Source organism: Filicampus tigris, chromosome 12, assembly GCF_054856515.1.
Source record: "Filicampus tigris isolate MCC_2025a chromosome 12, RoL_Ftig_1.0, whole genome shotgun sequence".
NCBI lineage: Eukaryota > Metazoa > Chordata > Actinopteri > Syngnathiformes > Syngnathidae > Filicampus > Filicampus tigris.
Genome location: NC_141228.1, coordinates 17,456,312 through 17,477,811, shown reverse-complemented (window position 1 = coordinate 17,477,811; position 21,500 = coordinate 17,456,312). Strand labels below are relative to the sequence as shown.

The following is a 21,500-nucleotide window of genomic DNA, read 5'->3' as shown; positions in this document are numbered from 1 at the left end:
ATGTGTATCATATCTTCTCAATAAGTCAACGTTTTTAAAACTACTTTCTGTAGAACTTGTGCAATTTCCCAGTTCCTCCCCCTGCTCCATCACCTCTGGAGGCAGCTGTATTTGTTGCGTTCTATCGCCCTCTGACGGTTTGATGCGGAACAACAGCTCCACTCAAGTTTTTGAGGAGCACGAACGAGACTTATTTCGTCTCCTTGCATACCCGGATGTCTGTATTATACTACTCCCCATGCGGCCAAAGCATGCACAGCAGAAGGAGGAACACTTTGTCCACTGAACTGAGGCCAAGAAAAGTGGCAAAAACAGTTGCATTTTTTTTTTTTGCATTATATTTGATTGGGTCATGACAGTATTTTTTTTTTTTAAAGTACAATGTTACAGAATACTAGTTTTCTTTCTTTGGTATGTTAGTAGGACTACATATGACTATTGGGGCAAAACTGTGCACTACTTGACAACTGTGTTCTAGTACTTACTACAAGTGGGAGATTTTAACTATTTGAGGTGTAACAAAAACCAGTTTGAATCGGAAAATGTGACCAAACCATATCGAACTGCTTCATTTGAAAATTTACTTGAATCGCATTGCACCCCATGTACCGCAATATGTGTCCAATTGTCTTTAATGAGAGATGCACATGCCTTTAATGATTAAATTGTTATTAATTATCATTATTAAACGCCTTAATGTATGATTCACAGTTCAAAAGCCATTTCCTTCCACATTTTATAAAGCATTTATTGCAATATATATTGTAAATCATCTGAATGTACAATGATACTAGTAGTAAACCATCATATTTGGGTGATTAGCTGTTATGAATATGACACAGACAGCGTACCGTCAGCCTGGGTGAAAGAAAAAAAAAATCCAACAAAAACAATTGAAAGTGCAACATTTGATTGCGGATGACATCACAGTTGACGGAGAACAGGCAGTGGTACAGCTTGAGCTGGGGGACAACATGCAACGACAATGAACACGTTTAGTTTATTTGGTGCTTGTTTGGTACGTGCAACAAATATCGTGTGGAGTGAACACCTGCTATTCGTAGGTGATAGGGTGAAAATCCACAATTGAGTCGTCTGAAAATGTTTAAAACTCCACTGTAATTGGCTATAGATGCCACCAGATGGCCCCCAAAATTCACGTGTGGTTACACTGTATTTGTTACATGCTGTCCGGGAAGCTTAATATGTGCTAACATTAAAAAATATGATTTCCCACTAATTTTCTCTTTATAAAAACATCTCTGGTGTTATTTACAGTACAATCACACTCCTTCAAAAACTCTTTTTTTTGGGGGGGGGGGTTACACAAGGTCCAATCCATTCACGCTAACTAGCTACTCAATATTCACAAATAATACAAGTGTACAAAACGGCAACGTAAAAAAATAAATGCGTATTCAGCCCTCATGTGGTCACGTTCTAATAATGCAGGTGCACGGATTTTTGTGCTTTAGTATCGCTACTGATTGTGCCAGCATCAGGTGCTACAGTATGTAGATGGGGATGAGGGGGTCCACCTGCCAAACTTGGACTGGCCCGGATGACGTAGTGGTTAAACGTGTCCTGAGGGGCGGTTGGTTCAAAGCTGCTCGTCCTTCCCTTCTTGCAATTAAAGGAATGCCCGATGAATAAAGCTCTTCGATTGGAAAAAGTCCTTTTCCCCCGTCACTCGCTCCTCCAGTGTCTCAAGAGAGGTAAAGTCTGAGTGGTTTGTCTTCCGAATGGGAGGAGGGGGCGAGGCATCTTAAGTGTTTGGTTGATCGGCGGGTCCTTCGTCTGCCATTCCGCCCCATCTCCGTCCCTCCCTCATCGGTGATGTCACAGGAAGCTGTCCTCCCCCAGGTCACTACAGTCCAGACACATCTCGTCCAGAAGCGTGATGTCCTCCAGGGTTTCGCCTTCGCGCTTGGGGAACGTGGAGCTGCTGGAGCCCGTCTCAATTGCGCTCTCCTCGGATGTCTGCGAGCTGCGCGGGGGGCACCAACGTTTAGAAGTGTGATTAATCGAAAGTAGACTTTCGAAATCATTAAGGCTTTATTTTTTTGTTGCAAAATTCAGATTTTAGTTTTGCGGGGGGGGGGGGGGTGTTCTCTCAAAAATCAGACCAGAAAAAACACAAAAACACAAACTAGAATTGCCCATTGCGGTACCTGTGTCTGTTCCTCTTTCCGTATTCGTCGTCGGACATGGGGTCCAGGTCGGGCAGGGGGATGATGTAGCCGCTGTCGGAGCTGAGCCGCTGCTCGTCGAAGCCGCTCTCCCGATCCTTGAGTTTGCCCTGGTTCTTGTAGGCGATGCCGATGTACGCGTCGTCGCTCTCCACGCAGACCCGCGTCACGGCGGGATGGTCGCTCTTCAGGAAGTCGCGATTGACCCTCTCGTAATGCTGCGGCCGGTCGGGAAATGCATTTGATTAACGTTAAATAGTGAGTGGAAGTCTTTTGTCAGTGGGGAGGGGTGGAATAAGTCACAATACAATATTGTTGCGTTATTGCCATGATTGCGGGATAATCGGCAAAAGATAGTCATCGAAATATTGCGAGATTCACAGCCTATTGCGGCCAAATTTTTGTTTGGACCTTGACTGAAAATTTATGTTTTCATAGTATCAATATCTGTAATATTAATATCAATACTGCAGCATAAGGAAAATCCATACGATACGTTGTGATATTTTGTCTCACCTGATGGGAATGTGACAAAATTTCCTTGGTCAACAATGAGAAAATTAACAATGTTTTTTTTTTTTTATTTTATTTTTTTTAAAGGGCAAGTCAGGTGTAAAAAAATCCTTACAATATGTTCTGTGTGCCTCCAATAGTCCAAACATGGTGTTCTGATTAATATTGTGTTTGTGGAATATGAATTAAGTAGAAAAATCCATCTATTTTTATCCATCTCAGGGGGCAGCCATTTTGTCTTGTACTGCCACTTGCGGTCAACTGAAAATGACATCACAGTGCCTGAGGGCTCAGCTTGCGAACGTCACATGATCAAACCCAAAAAACAGGTGAGCCGTGACAGTCGTGACCTGAGCCCTAAGGTCAAGTCAAGTCAATTTTATTTATATAGCCCTTAATCACAAGAAAGTCTCAAAAGGCTCCACATGCCCACAGTTACAAATATTAACGATATTACCCCCAGGAGGGCAAGGAAAAAAAAAAAAAAAGAAAATTTATCCGGGGAAAAATGAGAAATGTTGAATGGGGGAATCCCCCTTCCAGAGCTGTATTAGCGTATTGCCTATGTGAACATGCAATCATAGCTAGATGGTGCCACATTGTGGTGGGAAAAACATGAGTTGGCCCCCCACAGCCCCCTTCTCCTTTCTCAGCTGTTAAAAGTCTGAGAGGGAGGTCGTTTTTGATGTAGTTTGTGTGGTGTGGACTTTAACTGGGTAATTAAGGGCTTGCTTGGGTGGTTGCGGTAAGGACGCAGGGTCAGGGTGGGTGGTTGAGTCGAAGTGAGGCCCACAAACTCCTGTTATTTCACTGTAATCAAATGGAGTAGAGGAAGTGGAAGGGACTATTACACTGGGAAAGTGCTACTTTTGGAGAACATTTAGGCGGAATTTACACATGGAGAGGGACCAGATAATCGCAATGTATCATTTTCTGTTCTGATACAAGCGTCAGATATCGCTTTGATGGCTTTCAGCATGCACCCTTTGTGACAATTTATAATTTAGCTAATATGATGTGAATCTCATATTCTCCATATAATGTCATCACTGTGTATCTGAACCAATGGAAACATGTTTCCTAAACATACATACTGTAATAACTACTCAATTACATATTATATATATTATGATGTGTCGAATATTGATTATTGTGCAGTGACTGGTAACGGTAAAATATGGCAATGACTTCTACTGTGAGTCACGTCTTCCATTATAGTCAATGCAGAAAAGTCAAACATTGTCTTTTTAAGAAAGCCCAACATCATCTGTTTGTCTTTTTAGGAAAGTGCAACATCAACACTAACAGTTTGTCTTCTTTTTAGGGAAGATGAACATCAATAGTTTGCCTTCCTTTTGGAAAAGTGCAACATCAATAATCTGTCTCTCCATTTTAGGAAAAAAACAACATCAATACATTGTCTTCTTTTTACGAAAAGTGCAACATCAATCGTTTGTTTTCTTTTTAAGAAAGTGTAACATCAATAGTTCGTCTTTTTAGGAAAGTGCAGCCTTAATAGCTTTCTCTTCATTTTAGCAAAGTTCAATATCAAAAGATTGTCTTCTTATTAGGAAAGTGCAACATCAATCGTTTGTTTTCTTTTTAAGAAAGTGTAACATCAATAGCTTGTCTTCATTTTAGGAAATTACCAGTGCATACAAGAACAGTCTCAATGATTAAGCTATGCTGTTTTTTTATTGCTTCGGCTCCGTCAGAATGCCAGTTTAAATTCTGCTACGTAATGCTAAGTTACCATTGCTCATTCTTTTTGTGCTGCTGTGACCTTTTAAACACATTCACAAGTTTGATGTACTGACTGACGTACTGTATATATCGCGAAGCATTACCGTGTGCCTGCTAGCCAGAGGCTAAGAAGCCCTGTGTATGTTAGGCTCTTAGACTCCTTAGACCCACTGCTTAGCAACAAACCTTGAAAACACAGGCACGCACGATTAAAGCCTTTGGGAAAAGACGGCATGAGGAGAATGCGCAGGTCGAAGCATAGGGTCAAAAATAAAAGGAGTTCCGTCAGAAAGCAGAGGGAACAACAAACGTCAGTGGGCCCGAAAGGTGGCGAGGGGGCGCTTACTCTTTTGTAGCTGGAAGGCAGCAGAGATGATACGGTGTCGCTCAGACCCAAAAAGGAAGGCCTCTTCTCCGGCTCGCTGTTCCAGCAGTTCATCATTAGATCGTAGCTGCAAAAATAACATACGGGAAAAAACAGATTAAGTTAAGTGTGAGGGTGAGCTTGTAATTGGAGCGTTGACGCAATTTAGTAGGGAAAGTGTGTTGTTATCTTTTTCCAAAATACGTACACGTCGTGAGGTGCGTGCTCCGGCTTGGACATCCTATATCCGCTCTTGATCTTGTTGTAGAAGCTCGAGTCCACCACCATGCCGGGATACGGCGTTCCACCTTCACGTGAAGCAGAAATCCGTTTGAAAAATTGAAAAAAAATTGTGATTGCTTGAGTGGTCGTTTGCTTTTTAGTGGCTCCTACGTTATACCTTGATTTTGAATTTGGTCAAATCAAAACAAGTATTGGATTCAGTTTTGAATTTATTTTCAATCCAAGATGGACAAAAATAGCAGTGAAATTGCTACAAATTTGTCTTCGGCGCTTTTCCCAGTTTTTAGATGTAAACTAGTAAATACTTTCATGGATTTTTGAGCTGTCAAAACAAGAATGATGCTGATTTGAATGGCGGCTTATTTAATCCAATATTGCTAGAGTGAAATTTGGACATTCTTGTCTTCAGCATTGCCCAGTTGCCACTTTTAGGTGTACTACGTACTTTAACGTATTTTTGATCCATATCAAAGCAAAAGCATCCATCTTTGTGTGAAGCAAAACTAAGCAAGACCAAATAAATCTGATTCCTGTCGGCGCTAGCAGTCTTCTGGTTTCAGTGATTCTAGATTCATAAATAGCTTCAGTATGTTGATTTGAATTTGATTATCCCAATGCAAGAACTGTATCACTTCTACCCAAAATGGCCGAATTACATGTCATCAAAGCTGAAATTGGGACACGCTTCCCTTTGGCGCTCTACCAGCATTTTTTTCGCCATTTGTCATACAAAGTACATTGGTAGAGGTTACAATTGTGCAATTCTCCCTCAAACCTTTTGGTGGAGCAAAACCCTTACGGTTTGTAAATGTTAACCCGCCCAAGGTAACTAAGATAGTTACGGTCAAGGTATTTATTTTAGAGATGGTTGTAGCAAGAATGACACATGGCCATCTCTCCTTGCTAGCACCTTTAGCTTTAGCATCTACAGGGTGGCTCACCTAAGGAGAATATCTCCCAGAGGAGAATTCCGTAAGACCAGACGTCGCTCAGGGTGGTGTACATGTTGTCGAAAATACTCTCTGGTGCCATCCACTTGACAGGCAGGAAGGTCTGCACAGGAAAAAAAAAAAAAAAAGTCTTACGAGGGAAGACCTTAAGACGAAGCGAGCCAAAAATCTTGCGGACTTACGCTGCCTTTGGACACATAGTTGTTGTCGTGCATGATGTCTCTGGCCAGCCCAAAGTCGCAGATCTTCACAATCTTTCCCTGAGAGAGGAGAACGTTCCTGGCGGCAAGGTCGCGGTGCACGCACTGTGTATAAGAACAGCCAAATTAGCTTCCCTCGTTTCTTTTGCTTCCCAGGACTTCTATTTCTGCATTAAAACCCAGCTCGTGTTTAATGATAATACATATTGCTTCACGCAGCATATTCCTTGTGTAAACATGCCAGTGGGATGGATGGATGTGACCACTTATTTTATTTAGGGATAATAACTATGAAGCTGGGAGGCTGGCCTGGTAATTCTAGACTGGCTGTGTTGCGGCTATATTCAGACGAGCTGGCCTCTCTCGTGAGCGAGTTCGCTTGTGACTGCTTATCAGGTGAAGATCACTTGAAAGGCTTGGAAGTCGTTACACAATGATCAGGACAGTAAGGGGCGCAAAAGGGAATACACAGCAAAAACTCAAATCTAACCAAGAGTAAATATCGTGACAAAGTATGCTTGTTCTTTGTCAGCCAATGTATTTCTCTTAAATCATCCGAACAGTCAGTCGCTCGTGTCTGACTCGTTTCATTGAGTTACAACAGGGTCAAAAGTGTTCAACCTCCACACTTTTGAACCAATTCACCTTAAAAATCTCAATGAGAGATTATGATTTATTGAGATTTTGGTACTCATACAGTATATGTGTATGTAAGTAAAAATGTGATTGTAAGTGTATTTATGTAAAATAATCCTCTTTTTTTGCCGTGTACCAGAGACCACACTCACATTTTTTGAAGCCAGGAACTCCATGCCCTTGGCCACCTGGTAGGTGAAGCTGAGCAGGTCCGTGGTGCTGAGACCCTCGTCCATGTTGTCCGACAGCAGGTTGTCCCTCTCCATTTCTGCTTGAGACAGCCACACAAAAAAAAAGAACTTGTTGTAAATATAGCGCTGGCTGCGCCCGACCTGACTTTGGTTAATGGCAGGGAGAAACTGGGCAATAATACGCAAATGCTGCAATTATCCCTTCTCCTCCGCATAATTATAGGCCTGTACCCATCCTAAATTCCGACAAGGGAGTACCCCTGGACCAACAAGCCAAGCAAACGTGGACCGACAACAGAAGACAGAGGGGAAAAAAGGAGCCGCGCCAAAAAGTAGATGCACTCACCGCCTTTCTGGGAGGGTGGATGGTCGTAGTCCGAGCGCTGGATGTCGGAATATTTGGAGGTGTTGGGCATCTCCAGCATGGGCACGTATTGCTGTGTGGTGTCCGCCTGCTTCATGTCCATGTAGTCGCCTTTGCTCTCAAAGGACAGGATCACATAGCTGTGGGCAAAGGCGAGTGACCAAAGTGTCAAGGCCGAGTTTACCAGTCTGCGTTGACCATAATCTACTGCTGCATTCCAGAAAATGGGCTGGGAATTTCCGACGTCGGAGATTCACCGCAAATCTGTGTACCCGGGCGTCCCAGAGAACTGTATTTATCTGTATTTATTGGTTATATTCCATCCATTCATCCACTTTCTGTACCGCTTATGCTACACGGAGTTACAGAGATCTGGAGTCTAGCTTAGCTGATTTTGGATGAAAGGCAGACTACACCCTGGACTGGACTAGTCAAATAGCGTCATAAGGAGACCAGCAGCCACACTTGATTTAATGATTTATAATATTGATGGACATGCCAGGGGATGCCTTGTCTTGTGTTAGCGCTAGCATCTGCACTAAGCATTCAGAATTACGTGCACAGCTTTTCCGCACGCTGTAAAGATCAGAAAATGTTGATTTCAAAGACGTTCAAGCTAGCGTTCGAGCTAACATTACTGTTCCTCGTTGTCCGTTATAGTTTTTCATTGTTACACCTGCCCGACCCCCCTTTTTACACTTCTGCATTGTATTGACGCGTCTGTCTGGGGCGCCAATCATTCCTCAATGTCGGCATGTGCCTGCGGCTGCGAGTGGCGATGGATGTGGTCCGAGGCTAACGCGGGCGCCAGATTTAGAATGCGCCGCGGTCACTGCAAGGAGCGGTCACTGTGAGTCATCCGTCAACACAGATGACCCTCAGACGGGAGAGATGGTTGCTAATTGACCGTGTTACAATTGACAGCGATCCTGTTCCTCCGTCGCAATGAAGTTAGCGTGAAATCCGAGACCACCTCATGGCTGCGATTTGATTTGGTGAAGACGCCAAGACAATCTCCTCAACCCACGAGGGAGAATGAAGATAGAGTTACTGATCTCTGCTTTGGAGGAATGTGTGCGCATGTGTGCAAGGAAATGGAACAAATCAATGTTACGTGGTTTTGCGAGCATCTGACTCACTTCTGATAAATAAATTAAACCCAAGTAACCCAGACATGCACTACCTTCTGCTGCTCTCGTCTGCTGGGTTGATTCCAAAGATGTCCAAGTCTTTCTTCTGTTTCTCCGGGTTCAGGCTCAGGAAGTTCTCTCTATTCTTGTGCAGATAGTTGACCAGATCACCGTAGAAGCAGTATTCCGTGATAATGTAGATCGGGCCTTGAAAGGAAAAGACAGATAAAAAGTCAGCCTGTTGGCTAATCTTATCAGAGGGTTGTTAAAAACAGGCATGGTGGAAAGCTTCAAATTTCCCATGAAAAGATGTTAAAATTCCACTCAAACCAAGGTTCTGAAGGTGCATTTAAATGCTAAACTTTAGCTCTCTACCTGACTTTGTGCAGGCTCCCAGGAGGTTCACGATGTTGAGATGAGGTCCGAGGTGAGTCATGATCTTCAGTTCTGACATCAGGGCTTGTTTCTCGCTGGATCTGGCCGTGGCTACAAGAGGGCAACTTGGCTATTACCAAAAACAACACCACCGACTTCTATTTGATTTCTTCAGTTGGAACTATACCAAAAACAACACCACCGACTTCTACTTGATTTCTTCAGTTGGAACTATACCAAAAACAACACCACCGACTTCTACTTGATTTCTTCAGTTGGAACTAATCCGGTTTTTGTTTTTTATATGAGGTAGAAACTAGGTTGACTCACGTTTTAGCATCTTCACTGCCACTTTCATGACAGGTTGGGAGCGACTGAGTCCATAGGCGGTGCCCTCTACAACCTTCCCGAAGGCTCCGGAACCCAGGATGCGACCTGGGGGCAAAGTCACAAGGTCAACTATCAAGGTAGAACATACAAGCAAACACCGTCTGGATGTCTCTGCTTTATCATCAATGGTCCTGGATCACTGAGTACAAAGCTTACAGTTACGCTATATGGATAAAAGTCCCAGACACACCTCATACCTTTAGCCAATTGTATAGCTCCAACTTTGTACAAAGGTCCTTTTCTGTTCTGGCACAAATGATTGCAAAATCATTTTACACTGAATAATCTTGAGGAATGGACTTAAGTTTACACATACACACTTGTATGTCGTTTTGTAAGTCTTCCCAAGGGGTTCACTGACTACATATTTCTATACATTCTATACAAATTTTGTCCAAATAGTGTCGATTCACTTATCCCGGCCCCATGGCTCACCCAGCACCAGCCTGTCGCGCGGGAACTCCCATCGGGAATCGTAGGGCAGCTGCATGGGATCCACATAGATATACTCGTGGCCGTCAGGGCTTACAGACTCGATCACCCTCCAGCGGATCTCGTAGCGCGGTTTCTGAAAACACAGCGCCGCTTGTTGGACTCGTGCGGGTGATGGGATTGGATGGGGATAGCTGCAAACTATGAGACGGTGCGGTGAATACATGAGAATGGATGAATGAATGTAGTACCTGTTTCCAGATAACAACCAAGACAATGAGTGAGATGATGACAATGACCAGCAGCACCAGCACGGCGGCAGCTACAGTCAGCTCCCGATGAGGGCCTGCACGGGAGGACAGTCGGCGGTAAAACACATTTCCTGATGACGTGTATGATTACTTTGATGAGATGTTACATGAGAAATGCCCGTCAGACCTTAAGAGGCACTTAGAGACTGTTTACATTACTGAGGCCCAAAGGTATTCTGGGAGCAAGGAGGAGGGTGGGAGAAGTTTACTGATTAAGGGTGATGATGGGTAGTGTAGCTCTTGAAGGACCGCATAGTTTAATGACTGCATGTCAAAACAGAGCTAGCATCTTGACAACTAGCATCTTGACAGCTGACTGACTTTACCAGTCCGGTCGCACCAAAACAGGAAGAGACTTGAGAAGTTCAGAAATTAGGAGGGTGTGGGCATGTTGTTTCTTCTTACCGCTGGACACGAGCTTCACTTCCCGGCTGACGGCGGCCATTTCGTTGCGGGCCAAGCAGCGCACCGCTAATGTGTTCTCCAGATGGCCAAACAGGACCTGGCTCTCCAGGTTGTTGTCCTCGTCCACATGCGACTCCACCTCGACGTCCGTGGAGTTGGCAGGGAGCGGCATCCAGGACGATGAGTCGTTGGCACAGCTAAACAAGAGACAACGTACTGAAACATCCCAAACGTCTCCCAGGTTGAATTCCAAAGCGACCGGGGCTTACTGTTTAATGTTTTGACAGATGAACCATTCCACTTCCGGAGTGGGCTGCCCCCCGGCGATGCACACCACGGACTGGCCTGAAGTTGACCCGTGGTGGATGTCCATCAGGTCCACAATGACTGCAGGGACTGGAAGAGTCACACAGCAACACAACTATGTGAGATAACGTCGCTAAAAGCCTGCTAGTGCAGGAAGGTGATAACATTAAAATCACACTGAGAGGGGTTTGGGCATTCCTTTCGCTGACCTTTGACTTTGAGGTTAAAGCTGACACTATGAGTTTGGTTTCCATTCTCCACCCTCATGGTGTAGTTCCCACTGTCTTCCTCTTTTGCGCGGATCAGTTTGAGGACGCCTGAGTACCTACACGGAAAAACAACAACATAAGATCAGTTTCACTCTCAAGCCTAATTACTGTCCAGAGTGCCGTAATGTTACTTTGAACTTAAGCCATGCCAATTAGCGGAGTCGGAATGAGGCTCTCACCTGGTCTCGCTAACCTGACGCAGACCGACGGAGATCTCGGCAGTGACGTCGCTCAGCGGGAGGCCGTCTTTGAGCCAGGTGACGCGAGCGCCGGGGAAGGAGTCGATATCGGCCCTGAACTCACGGACCTCGTCCAGCTCTGCCGATTCCTGGTTGCCAAACTCCGGCCGCAGGGACAGAAACTCACGTTCTGTTCGAGAGCAGAGGCCAGCAGTTTAGGAGATGTTTTTACGAGTGTTTACCAGCGCCTTGTGCTTATTACAACACCGAGTGTTTTCATACCATAAACTGTGATGGCTAGTTGTTTGGTCTGGCTCTCATTACTCATGATATCAGTGATGGAGCAAGCGTAGATGCCGCTGTCTTTGGCGGAGGCTTGTGGGATGGTCAGAGTGTAAAGAATTTCCTGATCCCGCTTATTCTCGTGCACCGTCTTCATGGCACGGTTAGCCTGCCGAATACAAAGTACGCACTTCAGATCTGCCATGACGTTTGCTGGCATGACCGCAACTTTTTTTTTTTTTTTTTTTTTGCATTGTTCACCATTTTGCCAGGGTATTTCCAGTGGTCCTCCAGGATTTCCGACCCGCGAGCCAAACAGGTGACTGTAATGGTATCTCCGACCAACAGAGCTGTCCTTGTGGCGGACAGCTCAACGTGCAGAGTGCCACCACCTGACACGCGACAATTAAGAAAGTCAAGGGCTGAAGCAAAAAGGCTGATTTGCTCCCGAGCCTTACAAATACACACCAGTCCAGCCATGGACGATGTACTGTTCGCTGTAGTGGACTTCTCCGTTTACGACAGCCTTACAGATGTAGGTCCCAGCGGTGAACACCCCCAGAGCGCCTCTCTTGCTGTCATAGACATTCGGCACAGGCTGTTGTGTGTCCATGTTAAGAAGGGTCACGTTGGCGCTGGGATCAGACACCCGACACTGAATCTCCATCTCCTCGTGACCAGACAGGACGTGATTCCCGAAGGGCACCGGTGACGGCACAAAAGGAACATCAGGATCTGAGCAAAAAAAAAGAAGAAGTCGTTCAGCCCAGGTAGACTCTAAAAACAGTTGGGTTAAAAATAGCACAATTTGGGGTTAAAAAAGGACCAATCCACTACTTGGATCAATTTGACCATTCTGGGTTGTTTTGCAGAAAACAACCACAAAAATGGGCAGTTTTGCACAAAACAACGCAAGAAGGTGGGTCAAATTGACCCAATTTGTTGATCAGTCCATTTTTGACCCCCAAATTGTGTTATTTTTAACCCAACTGTTTTTAGAGCGTAAGAAATAGTACAACCCGAATGCTAACGAGATGCCGAGTGAAGCAGACCTGGCACGTAGACGTAGATGCTGCTCTCCTCCGCCTCGTCAGTGTTATTTTGGCTGTAGAAGCAAGCGTAGAAGCCGGTGTGCATGGCGGTGGCTTGCTCCACTGTGAGGGTGGTGACAAACAGACCACTGTTGTCCTCCTGCGTCTGCTCAGGCACGTCGAGTGGCATGTCCCAGGCCAACCTGGCTTCGCCCCGGCAGGTTAGAGTGAAGGGGGCATGGAGGGCCACCACCATCTCCTCTGTCTGTGGCACCAGCACCGGGCCCGAGGATGGCGGGAAGGTCAAGGCAGTGGAAGCTGAAGGGAAAAAACAGGAATTAAAAATCTACCTGGGCTGTCCAGGTAGCATTGCCTGACACCTGTGCTATCCTGTCCTGTCCTGTCCTCTTAGCTACTCATCGCACCCTTTCCGTGTAGCACTACCTTCCCCTGTCCACCCTTGCGTCCATTTTCTCTCCTGCTTGCCCCGATTAGTGTCGCAAGTGACTTTGGGAAAGATGAACCTAATGTGCATTTTTTTTGGGAAGCTGGGGAAGCCTGGAGAAAAACTCAGGCAAGCACGGGGAGAACACCCAAACTCCACACAGGAAAGCAAGATCCGCAATTCGAGCCCCGAACCTCGGTATAAAGAGTTGGGTTAAAAATAACACAATTTGGGGTCGAAAATGGATCGATCCACTACCTGGGTCAAGTTGACCCAACTTTCTATGTTGATTTAGCAGAAAACAACCCCAAAAAATGGGTAGTTTTGTACAAAACAACCCGAGAATTTGGGCTGTTTTGTACAAAACAACACAAGAACGTGCCCAAATTTTCGGGTTGTTTTGGACAAAACTACCCATTTTTGGGGGTTGTTTTCTGCTAAATCAACACAGAAAGTTGGGTCAACTTGACCCAGGTAGTGGATCGGTCCATTTTTGACCTAAAATTGTGTTATTTTTTAACCCAACTGTTTTTAGAGTGTGAGATGGATGTTTAACCACTAGATCAAATAGCTCCCTTCCCAGTCCACTTGTAGATAAAATCCAACAACTCCAATGTAATGTTTTTATTGTCATTGCTGTAACGCTTAGTTGATAGTTTTGCTTAAAGGTCTTACATCTGACTCTGAGGGCGAAGGAGAACTGGGCCGTGCGAGAGCCACTCACAGCCGTGATGGTATACATCCCGCTGTCTCTTTCCAGAGGCTGCCGAAATGTCAGAATGCTCTGGTACCTGACACAAGAACGAACACATGCCTTTGTCAGTGATATCATCACAATCCCCAGACGACATACAAATACAGTATGTGCCCCAGTTTCTGTGAATTATTTGAACTTCTACTATATAAATATTACGAAAAAATGGAAAATATTTTCCGGTTGCACAACAGCACGAAAGTGAATCCTCGTCTTTCTGTATTCATGTCATTCCATTTTAATACTGAGATCTTTGTATTGACGGTGGATCCAGGTGGTAGTTATTTTAGCTCAGCACGAAGCCTAAAAACAGATGTGCCGTTCCAAAAAAAAAAAAAAAAAAAAAAAAAAAAAAGCTTGGCTTCGTCCAAACATAACAACACGCACCAGCCAGAGCTCTTAGCGCTCAGGTGGTTTATTTGATGTGCATGAAAAAACGCAACATGTAAAATCAACAATGTAGTTGTGCAGGTGTTTAAGTGCTTGGCTGGAGCCAACGAAGCCCAAAACCTTTGGGATCATGGCACGGCAAAGCCAAGATAGTCTGGCACAGAACTCCTCAGTGCTTGTTTGGTGGTACTGTATATTATGACATGTTTATGAGAAGTCTTTTTGGGCAGACATACTGACAAGGTTTACTTTGGCCAAGCTAACCCGCTCCAGGTTTGAGACGAACTCGAACGTGAGTCTTTTTTTTTTTTTTACCTGTTGCCTTGGAGGTGACTTGTTTTGGTGAGGATGTAGTAACTGTCTGGAATGTCTTTGCCATCTCGCTGCCAGGTCACTTTGGGCGAGGGGGATGCATCGATGAGGATGGTGAACTCGGTCTCCTCCAGAAGGCTGACAAACTCGGTGGCTAGGATGCCGCTGTGGTCCAGGGCCACGAAGGAACTCTCCTCTGTTGATAACGGGGGGAAAAGCGTTTCAAAAAGGGGCGAATTCGGAGGCAGTGTGGCGGAGGAGAGGGTCTGGCACGCATCTGCTGAAGCCATCGTATAAACGGCGAGTCTGATGTTGAAAGCAGAGGTAAACCTCCACAGTTTCCCACGAGAAAACCACTTCCAAGCACCGGCGATGAGGCAAAGGGACTTACCGAAGACAGTGACAGCCGCGGCGCTCACCCGGACCTTTCCGCTGACTTGGTGGGTGACGGAGCACTCGTAGGTGCCGCCATCCTGAGGGTTGACTCGTTGGATAACCAGGGTGTAGATGACCCTGTCGGGTAGATTCTCTTTCATCTGAACCGCATTGACAGCCTGCAAGAACAGGAACGGGGAATACTAAGTACTATAAGCTTACAGTAGCGCTTAATGGCTAAAACACAGGATGGAGGGCAAGAGATGAATCATGATGGAGTGCAAAAACCTGAAGTCAAAAGAGTCCAACACTCTGGAAAAGAGCTCAGGGGAAGCCCCTGAACTCATGATCCTACAATGTGCTGTTGAGATTAAACCAAATCTGCACAAAAATAACACCAAGCTCTTCGTTGTCGTGTGCAAGACATCTGCCCCGCAAGTCCGAAGGCCGGTGGGGGGGTTAAAGGATTTACGACGCTTTGAAATTTTTTCTTTCTCCCGGGCCATTTGTCCCGCACTTGGATTTTCCCGCGACTGTTACGCGCGAACAGTTCGGGGCCGATGTCTGGATCGTAAACACACGAGAAACATCCGTCGGGCGGTCTCTGTTTTTCCTAAGGCGTTTGCGCTGAGGCCGCTTAAAGGAGGGCCAAAACCAGCGCTTGGCTAATTTGAGACTCTGAGCTCCTGGGGAGGACAACAACACGGAGGCGTGACCGGCGGTTTGAAGGGTAATAGAGCACAAGAAGAACAGGGTGCTAAACCTGGCGGTTTTCAAGCTCATAAAAAAAATAAAAAATAAAAAAAATGCAACGCAGCTCGCCTGTGTTTTCGGGTGGAGCCACTGCTGATGAAAGGAGGAGCCGGCGGGGACCGCGCAGGTGATGTTGAGGGGCTGCCCCGCCCGCAACGCCTCCGTGCTGACTTTTACGTCCACGTTGAAGTCCTCCGCCTCGGCCTCGACTAGAAGAGTGGGAAGACGGGCAGTGTTAGAGCATCGTCTGACCACTTGATCCTGTAAAGCCGTTCATCATCGAGCGCTGACACATGCGGACACACGCACATTCGGTGACCGAGTAAAAACAGGCCTGTTGGGTCATTTCCCACCATGTGATAATGACCTAATATAATGGCTCTCGTGCAGTGAGATCAGCCGGCGATGTTCTCATCGTAAATACAGTACACTGGGTGAATTAAGTGCATTATTTAGCAGGTTCCTAGACAGTGTCCTTGATGTACACCGATGATGTCATTGTGACAAATGATCAACATTTAAAAGTACCATTTATCCAAACTTCAATCATGTCTTCTTTGAAGAAAAGATGTTTTGCCAAACCACATTTGATCCAGATTACACATTCAGGAGCAATTTAAATCCAGTTACACATTACATTTATGTGTTGGATCTTTTTTAGGGATGGGCAATTGACTACATTTCCTCAGTTGAGTATGAGGTAACGTAATGACTAAATTTTAAAAAAAGGATGGGATGGGGGAATCTCTGAATGTGCTGAGCTCTCGTTTTGAGGCAGGTGTCGTATTGAATGAGTCAACAGAATGTTCATTTTTTAGACTATAGTTCATCATACGTACCATTATTCAAATACAAATTGCTGATTTTGTTCACATGTGGAAACAGGTATGATGACAAATTTCATTTCGATTTGATCCAGATTGCACCTTCAACAGCAAATGAAATCATTTTATGACACGCCATGTCATCTCGGAACGGCCAACTGATTTTGACTATCAGGAAACTGCAATAAATGAATCAATACATTTCAAATGTATCTTTTTGAGAGATGTCAGTGTCTTTCTCTGAATGTTCTGAACTCCTGTTTCTATACAAACGTCATATTGACTATATAACAGTACGGAGTCGTTACTGCCATAAACGATAGCCTGCGTGGATTAATTCTAACTTCCCAGAGATGACAACGGAACCAAGTAGCGTGCGGCATTTCGACTCAATTGATGGACAATGACCCCACACAGTCGAGAGAATTAATGAATCGATTATAATACCCATGAAACAATATCCAGAGTGTCTGTACCATTATCTTTGACAGTGTAGATAGCGCTGGTGTGCACCCGACCCTCAACGGTGGTCTCACACTGGTACTGGCCCGGGGAGAGGCTACCAAAGAAGCCCAGCTTGTTGTTATAGTAGGCGGACATCTTCTCCCCGCTGGGGACGCTTCTCAGAGTGACGTGCGAGTGGGGGTCGGACACACGACAGGAGATGGACACTCCCATGTCATCCATGGTGACAACCAGATTGTTGGGGGTCTCAGGGACGAAGGGGACCTGGGGATCTGGAAGTGCAAAAGAGGGACAATTTAACATCTTCATTCGTTAGGTAAATGTGGACAATCAAATGAGATCCAATACAAGAGCTGTATTAAAGTGTCTGCCTTTAAAGGGGAAGCCAACCCAAACATATTTTTTTTCGAGCATATGTTCTATGTAGGCCCCCTAGTTGAAACGCTCCGATAAATATTGTGTTTGTGGAATGAGTGTTAATCTACCAGTTTTTATCCATCTCTGGGGACCTGAGATGTACAATAAACGAGTTGTTTAAATAGATTGGATACATTGGTCCATCTTCTGATCGGATCGGTGATAGTTTGTTTTTTTCTAACTCGCTGATTAATGATTGGCTCCAAAATCCTGATCATCGAGCCAATTTAGTTTAGAATCGAAATCCCCATATAGGCCTGCACCCAATTCTATTTGGATTAGCAGTGTACACTTTGATATGAAATACTGTAAACACCTTTGGCATGTGACTGAATTTTGTAAACCAGATCTATGAATTCGTCCACAGAGAAATTTAAAAAAAAAAAAAAATAGAAGATAATTCCACTCCCTCAAAGACTTAAAATGTTTATAGAAAAATATTAAATGCCCACTATAGCAATATTAACAAAAATACATCTCAGTCATGAAATTATTATGGTAGTTTGAACATGTATTCCTACACGTAGACTCAAAAGTAAAACAAATAAATAAAATACCACATTGAAACAGACCTGGAACAAAAACGTATATCTCGGCTTCGTGCTCCACTTCCGGGTCACCTGCCGTCGGGTTTGCCACCAAAAGCTCGTCCACGCAAAGGTAGTAGCCGGTGTTGGCCACGGTGGCGTTGAAGATGAACAACGTGGCGGTCATGTAGCCCGGAAACACGAACGTATTTCGGGGCAGAGGTTCGGCCCACACAACGCTACCGGTACCGCTGCAGCTGACGTTGAAGACGGAGTCTGGCCTCAGGACGAATTCCGTCTGGTCGGAGATGATGGTGGGTGGCGGCAGCCCGCACTTGACTGTGACACGAAAGTTGTTGCTTTAGTTTGAACTCACCAAGCACTCCCATGTTTTAAACGGTGAAATCAAACGGCAACATACCCGTGACGGCCAGCGCCACGATGGACCCAAAGAACACACGGAATGTTCTCGAACCATCCATTTTGATGGACGTTCTGTCCTGTAAAGACAAGGAAAGGACATTGAAGTCCCCCACCCCAAGTAAGAATTATAAGTGTCTGTTTTCGTAAGTAGTGGAAAGTAACCATTGACAAATACTTAGTTACTGCACTTAACTAACCCTGCAGGTTTTTTTCCTCCTGTGGTAAGCCATACAAATAAATAGTTAATATTAACCTCTATGAAACTATTTAGATTTGACCTGGTGTGTGTTTTAAAGAGCATGTTAAAATAATCCTTTCAAACAGTGTTTCTCAAACTTTTTACACCAAGTACCACATAAAGAAATACTGTTACATGCGGCAATGTTTGAACATTTAATTCAGTGATTCTTTTGGTTACCACTAGAGGGAGCCAGTGTACCTCTTGATACACAGACCGCACTTTGAGAATTACTGCTTTGAAATAAACTGTAATTATCCGCAGAGGGCAAATAATGGTAAAAACAGGAGAAGTGGGTTTTTTTGTTTCTTTTTTAAGATGTACAGTTTTGAGGTTTGCAGACATGGGTTTCACTGTTTTTACCATAGTGACTATTTTGTATATTCCTCTCATTTGTGAAGTGTGCAACGCACACCCTTATTTGAGTTCTACAATAACTAAAATAAATATCAGTACTTTCTACTCCTTACTTTGTCAAAATAGGCTTGTTACTTTTCTCAACCTCGGGATTACAGCACAACAAAAAAAAGATGAAGAAAATGACGCAACAGATTGAAGAAGTAAGATTTTCCACATCCACGTCCTCCTTATTTAAGAGATTTTTGTTTAAGACATTGCCGCCTCCAAGAATGATCCCTGGCGAATTGGTTGTCTTGTGCCATCCTTAAAAAAAATCTCCATTCTATTTTGAAGAAACATACAGCTATTTTTTTTCCAGTTATCATTAGCTATTGTAGCATTTTTGGCTTCTCAATATGAGCACTTTTTGTTTTTGTTTTTTTAAGGGGTTGGGGGGGGGCATTTTGTGTGCAGAGAAGGTTGCTTTGTGTTGTGTCCGTTGTCAATTTATCAAAACCGGCAGTGCATATAATGAACAGTAAACCAACCTGCTTTTCATTTTCATAATTACTCCCCCCCCTCATTTTTTTTTTTACCATTTCAAACACCGTACACTTGAAATGGTATGATCATCCGGTGGTTGTAGTTCAACAGACTGCCACGGGAGGGAGACACAGTCCACCACTTGAAATCCCCACTCATCTCGCTTTTTTTTCCTCTCTCTCTTTCTTCGTTCCCCTTTCCCCCACTAAAAAGTTAATTGTTCCTGCTATTTTGGTACATGTCAAACTGCTGCTGGTTGATGATATCGAATTGTCTATGCATATTTTGTATGTTTTGGGTAATTTTTCTTTTGTGTTGAGCTTGTGTTTAGTTTGGTCTTTTTGGTCAATTGTGTGTTTTGTTTGTTTCTGAAGTTTTGATGGCTTCTTAGACTAAAGTCATTTTATGCACAGCAACAGTAGTTTAAACCTTAATTAAGGTGCATTTGATGTTTTAATCTCGAACAGAATTGTTTTATTCTTAGCTCTGTTGGTCGCTGCACGAATTACGATGCGCAAAAGTGCTCCTTCGTTGCTTCTTTCATTTTTTTGAATTTCTGCATACAAGATATATTTTTTAGAGCCTGTATATTCGTTTCGCACGGCCAGATTAGATTCAAAGCGCAATTGTCTTTGCCACGATCAATGCGTAAAAATGCACAAACACTGCTTGTTGCGCTCATTTGCGCTCATTTTCCGTGTGGTCAATTAATTCACTTAAAAAAAAAAAAAAAAAAGTAAAATAAAGGACCAAAAAAAATCAAGATTGACCCAAAATACGTGTGCAAAAATACCAACAGTCCGCTGCTCCAGTTCCAGTCTTCTCTTAATGATGCTTCCCCTCTCTTTTTTCCCCCTCTTCTTTTAATTAATTCCACGCATTCCACAGGAAACAAAACAAGCCGAAGTGAAATTCCAATGTGGTGGGGGGAAAAAAACAAGAATACCACCGGTGGATGACTTCCAGGACTTTTGAGGTGATACCTCCAGCTGCGCGGAGCTTCTCTCCAACCGGGTGCGCCTCACCTCCAGCGGTGTGGAGGGTGGCGAAGGAGAGGGGGGGGGGGACCATATGGCGCGCAACGGGGGCTGAGCGAATACACAAACTTCCAACCATTCAACGCATGTGTATTATGTACAAAATATGTTATTTTAACCAATTAACCCCCCACTAAAGAGCGCATCCTTTTTTGCCTTTCTCAGCCCTGGCTTCAATTTACCTTGAGTAATCCTCTCGTTACAATCCGTCAGAGCGAGTACATCCACGGGAGGTGAAAAAAGTTGACTCCAAAAAAGCGCTTAATAGTCCACAGCGTGCATGTGAATGAATGCGAGTGTGTGTGTGTCCACGTCCACTGAGTGACTGAGCGAGGACGACCTGCGAGTGGGTCCAACTTACAGTCCTGCCTTCTCCCGTCCCTCCCTCCCTCCCTCCCCTCAGAAAAGTCATCATCTGGCTCCAAGTAAGTCACTCTCAGGAAATGACCTCCTCCCAACTCCTCCCTGCTCTGTATCTACACCCCTTCCCTTTTGCACCTACCAGACTTGCTTTTTAATTCCATGAGTGAGCCTCTCTTTACAAAAATAAAACTACAAATGTGCTCTTGTAATTCTGAATCCGACTTGCGAGCGGGGCCGTGCGAATGCACTCGAGCCCCACCACGAGAAATTCTATATGTGCAGCAAAATTCCTTGCATCAACTACACCTGAGACGTGTATGAACAAGAACAAGTTTTGAGAGGATAAAGAATATATGCTTGTGAGTGTTATTACTTTCTCTGCCTACATGTGTTGCAACACCCTTCATGTCATGCCATGCAGTCATTTGGGACCTTTGTCCTATCGGGACAAAGTTTCCTATTGTATCCTTAGTGTTTTATTATTATTATACCGCCGCCCCGCCTCTTTGAGCTCTAATTTGACCCCCTTAACAGGCGTCAAAACTCACCGAATGTTGCACGCATATCAGGAATGGGTGAAATTGCGATAGCATTAGAATACAAAACCCCCAAATCACCTTTAAGAAAAAAACTGACAAAACTGCCTATAACTCCCAGTAGGAATGTCATAAACACATGAAACAAATACCTAAATGTAGGTCTAGATAAGATCTACGTTTCACACGTTGACAATTCACTGCTAAATTTAACAGGAAGTTTGCAATTCCCCCTTCAAAGTGAAAGTCCCGTTTT

The 21,500-nt window shown here is 44.4% G+C and overlaps 1 protein-coding gene and 1 long non-coding RNA gene across 4 annotated transcripts; one reads left to right on the top strand and one right to left on the bottom strand.

Annotated features, from left to right (window-relative positions):
• Positions 1-733: 733 nt before the first annotated feature.
• On the bottom strand, positions 734-20,696 carry pdgfra (platelet-derived growth factor receptor, alpha polypeptide). Of its 2 annotated transcripts, none has more exons than XM_086047562.1 (29): positions 20,528-20,696; positions 18,187-18,265; positions 17,811-18,104; positions 16,833-17,093; positions 15,602-15,741; positions 14,796-14,958; positions 14,408-14,600; positions 13,624-13,739; positions 12,525-12,821; positions 11,941-12,207; positions 11,734-11,864; positions 11,473-11,641; positions 11,191-11,380; positions 10,952-11,067; positions 10,706-10,832; positions 10,437-10,633; positions 9,972-10,066; positions 9,724-9,856; positions 9,229-9,333; positions 8,899-9,009; positions 8,577-8,730; positions 7,376-7,533; positions 6,991-7,106; positions 6,185-6,307; positions 5,994-6,105; positions 5,018-5,117; positions 4,792-4,897; positions 2,172-2,407; positions 734-1,987 (listed from the first exon to the last, which is right to left on the bottom strand). In XM_086047562.1, the coding sequence occupies exons 2-29, from the start codon at positions 18,245-18,247 to the stop codon at positions 1,840-1,842; spliced, it is 4,419 nt and encodes a 1,472-aa protein (XP_085903688.1). In that variant the 5' UTR covers positions 18,248-18,265; positions 20,528-20,696; the 3' UTR covers positions 734-1,839. The 2 variants fall into 2 exon arrangements, with proteins under 2 accessions (XP_085903688.1, XP_085903689.1); XM_086047563.1 differs by lacking the exon at positions 20,528-20,696 and adding an exon at positions 20,102-20,147.
• LOC147138794 (uncharacterized) lies at positions 4,426-16,524 on the top strand. Of its 2 annotated transcripts, none has more exons than XR_015089003.1 (5): positions 4,426-9,365; positions 9,982-10,088; positions 10,519-10,649; positions 10,724-10,861; positions 14,483-16,524. It is a non-coding gene; the product is annotated as an uncharacterized LOC147138794 (long non-coding RNA). The 2 variants fall into 2 exon arrangements; XR_015089002.1 differs by having other exon boundaries at positions 10,496-10,649.
• Positions 20,697-21,500: the final 804 nt, after the last annotated feature.

Excerpts from the sequence above, each read along its gene's own strand:
- pdgfra (XM_086047562.1), bottom strand. The coding sequence starts at position 18,247 with ATGGATGGTTCGAGAACATTCCGTGTGTTCTTTGGGTCCATCGTGGCG. Across the intron at positions 10,634-10,705 it reads ATCTGTCAAAACATTAAACA|CTGTGCCAACGACTCATCGT; the intron begins GTAAGCCCCGGT and ends TCTCTTGTTTAG. Across the intron at positions 8,731-8,898 it reads GGGAGCCTGCACAAAGTCAG|GCCCGATCTACATTATCACG; the intron begins GTAGAGAGCTAA and ends TTTCCTTTCAAG.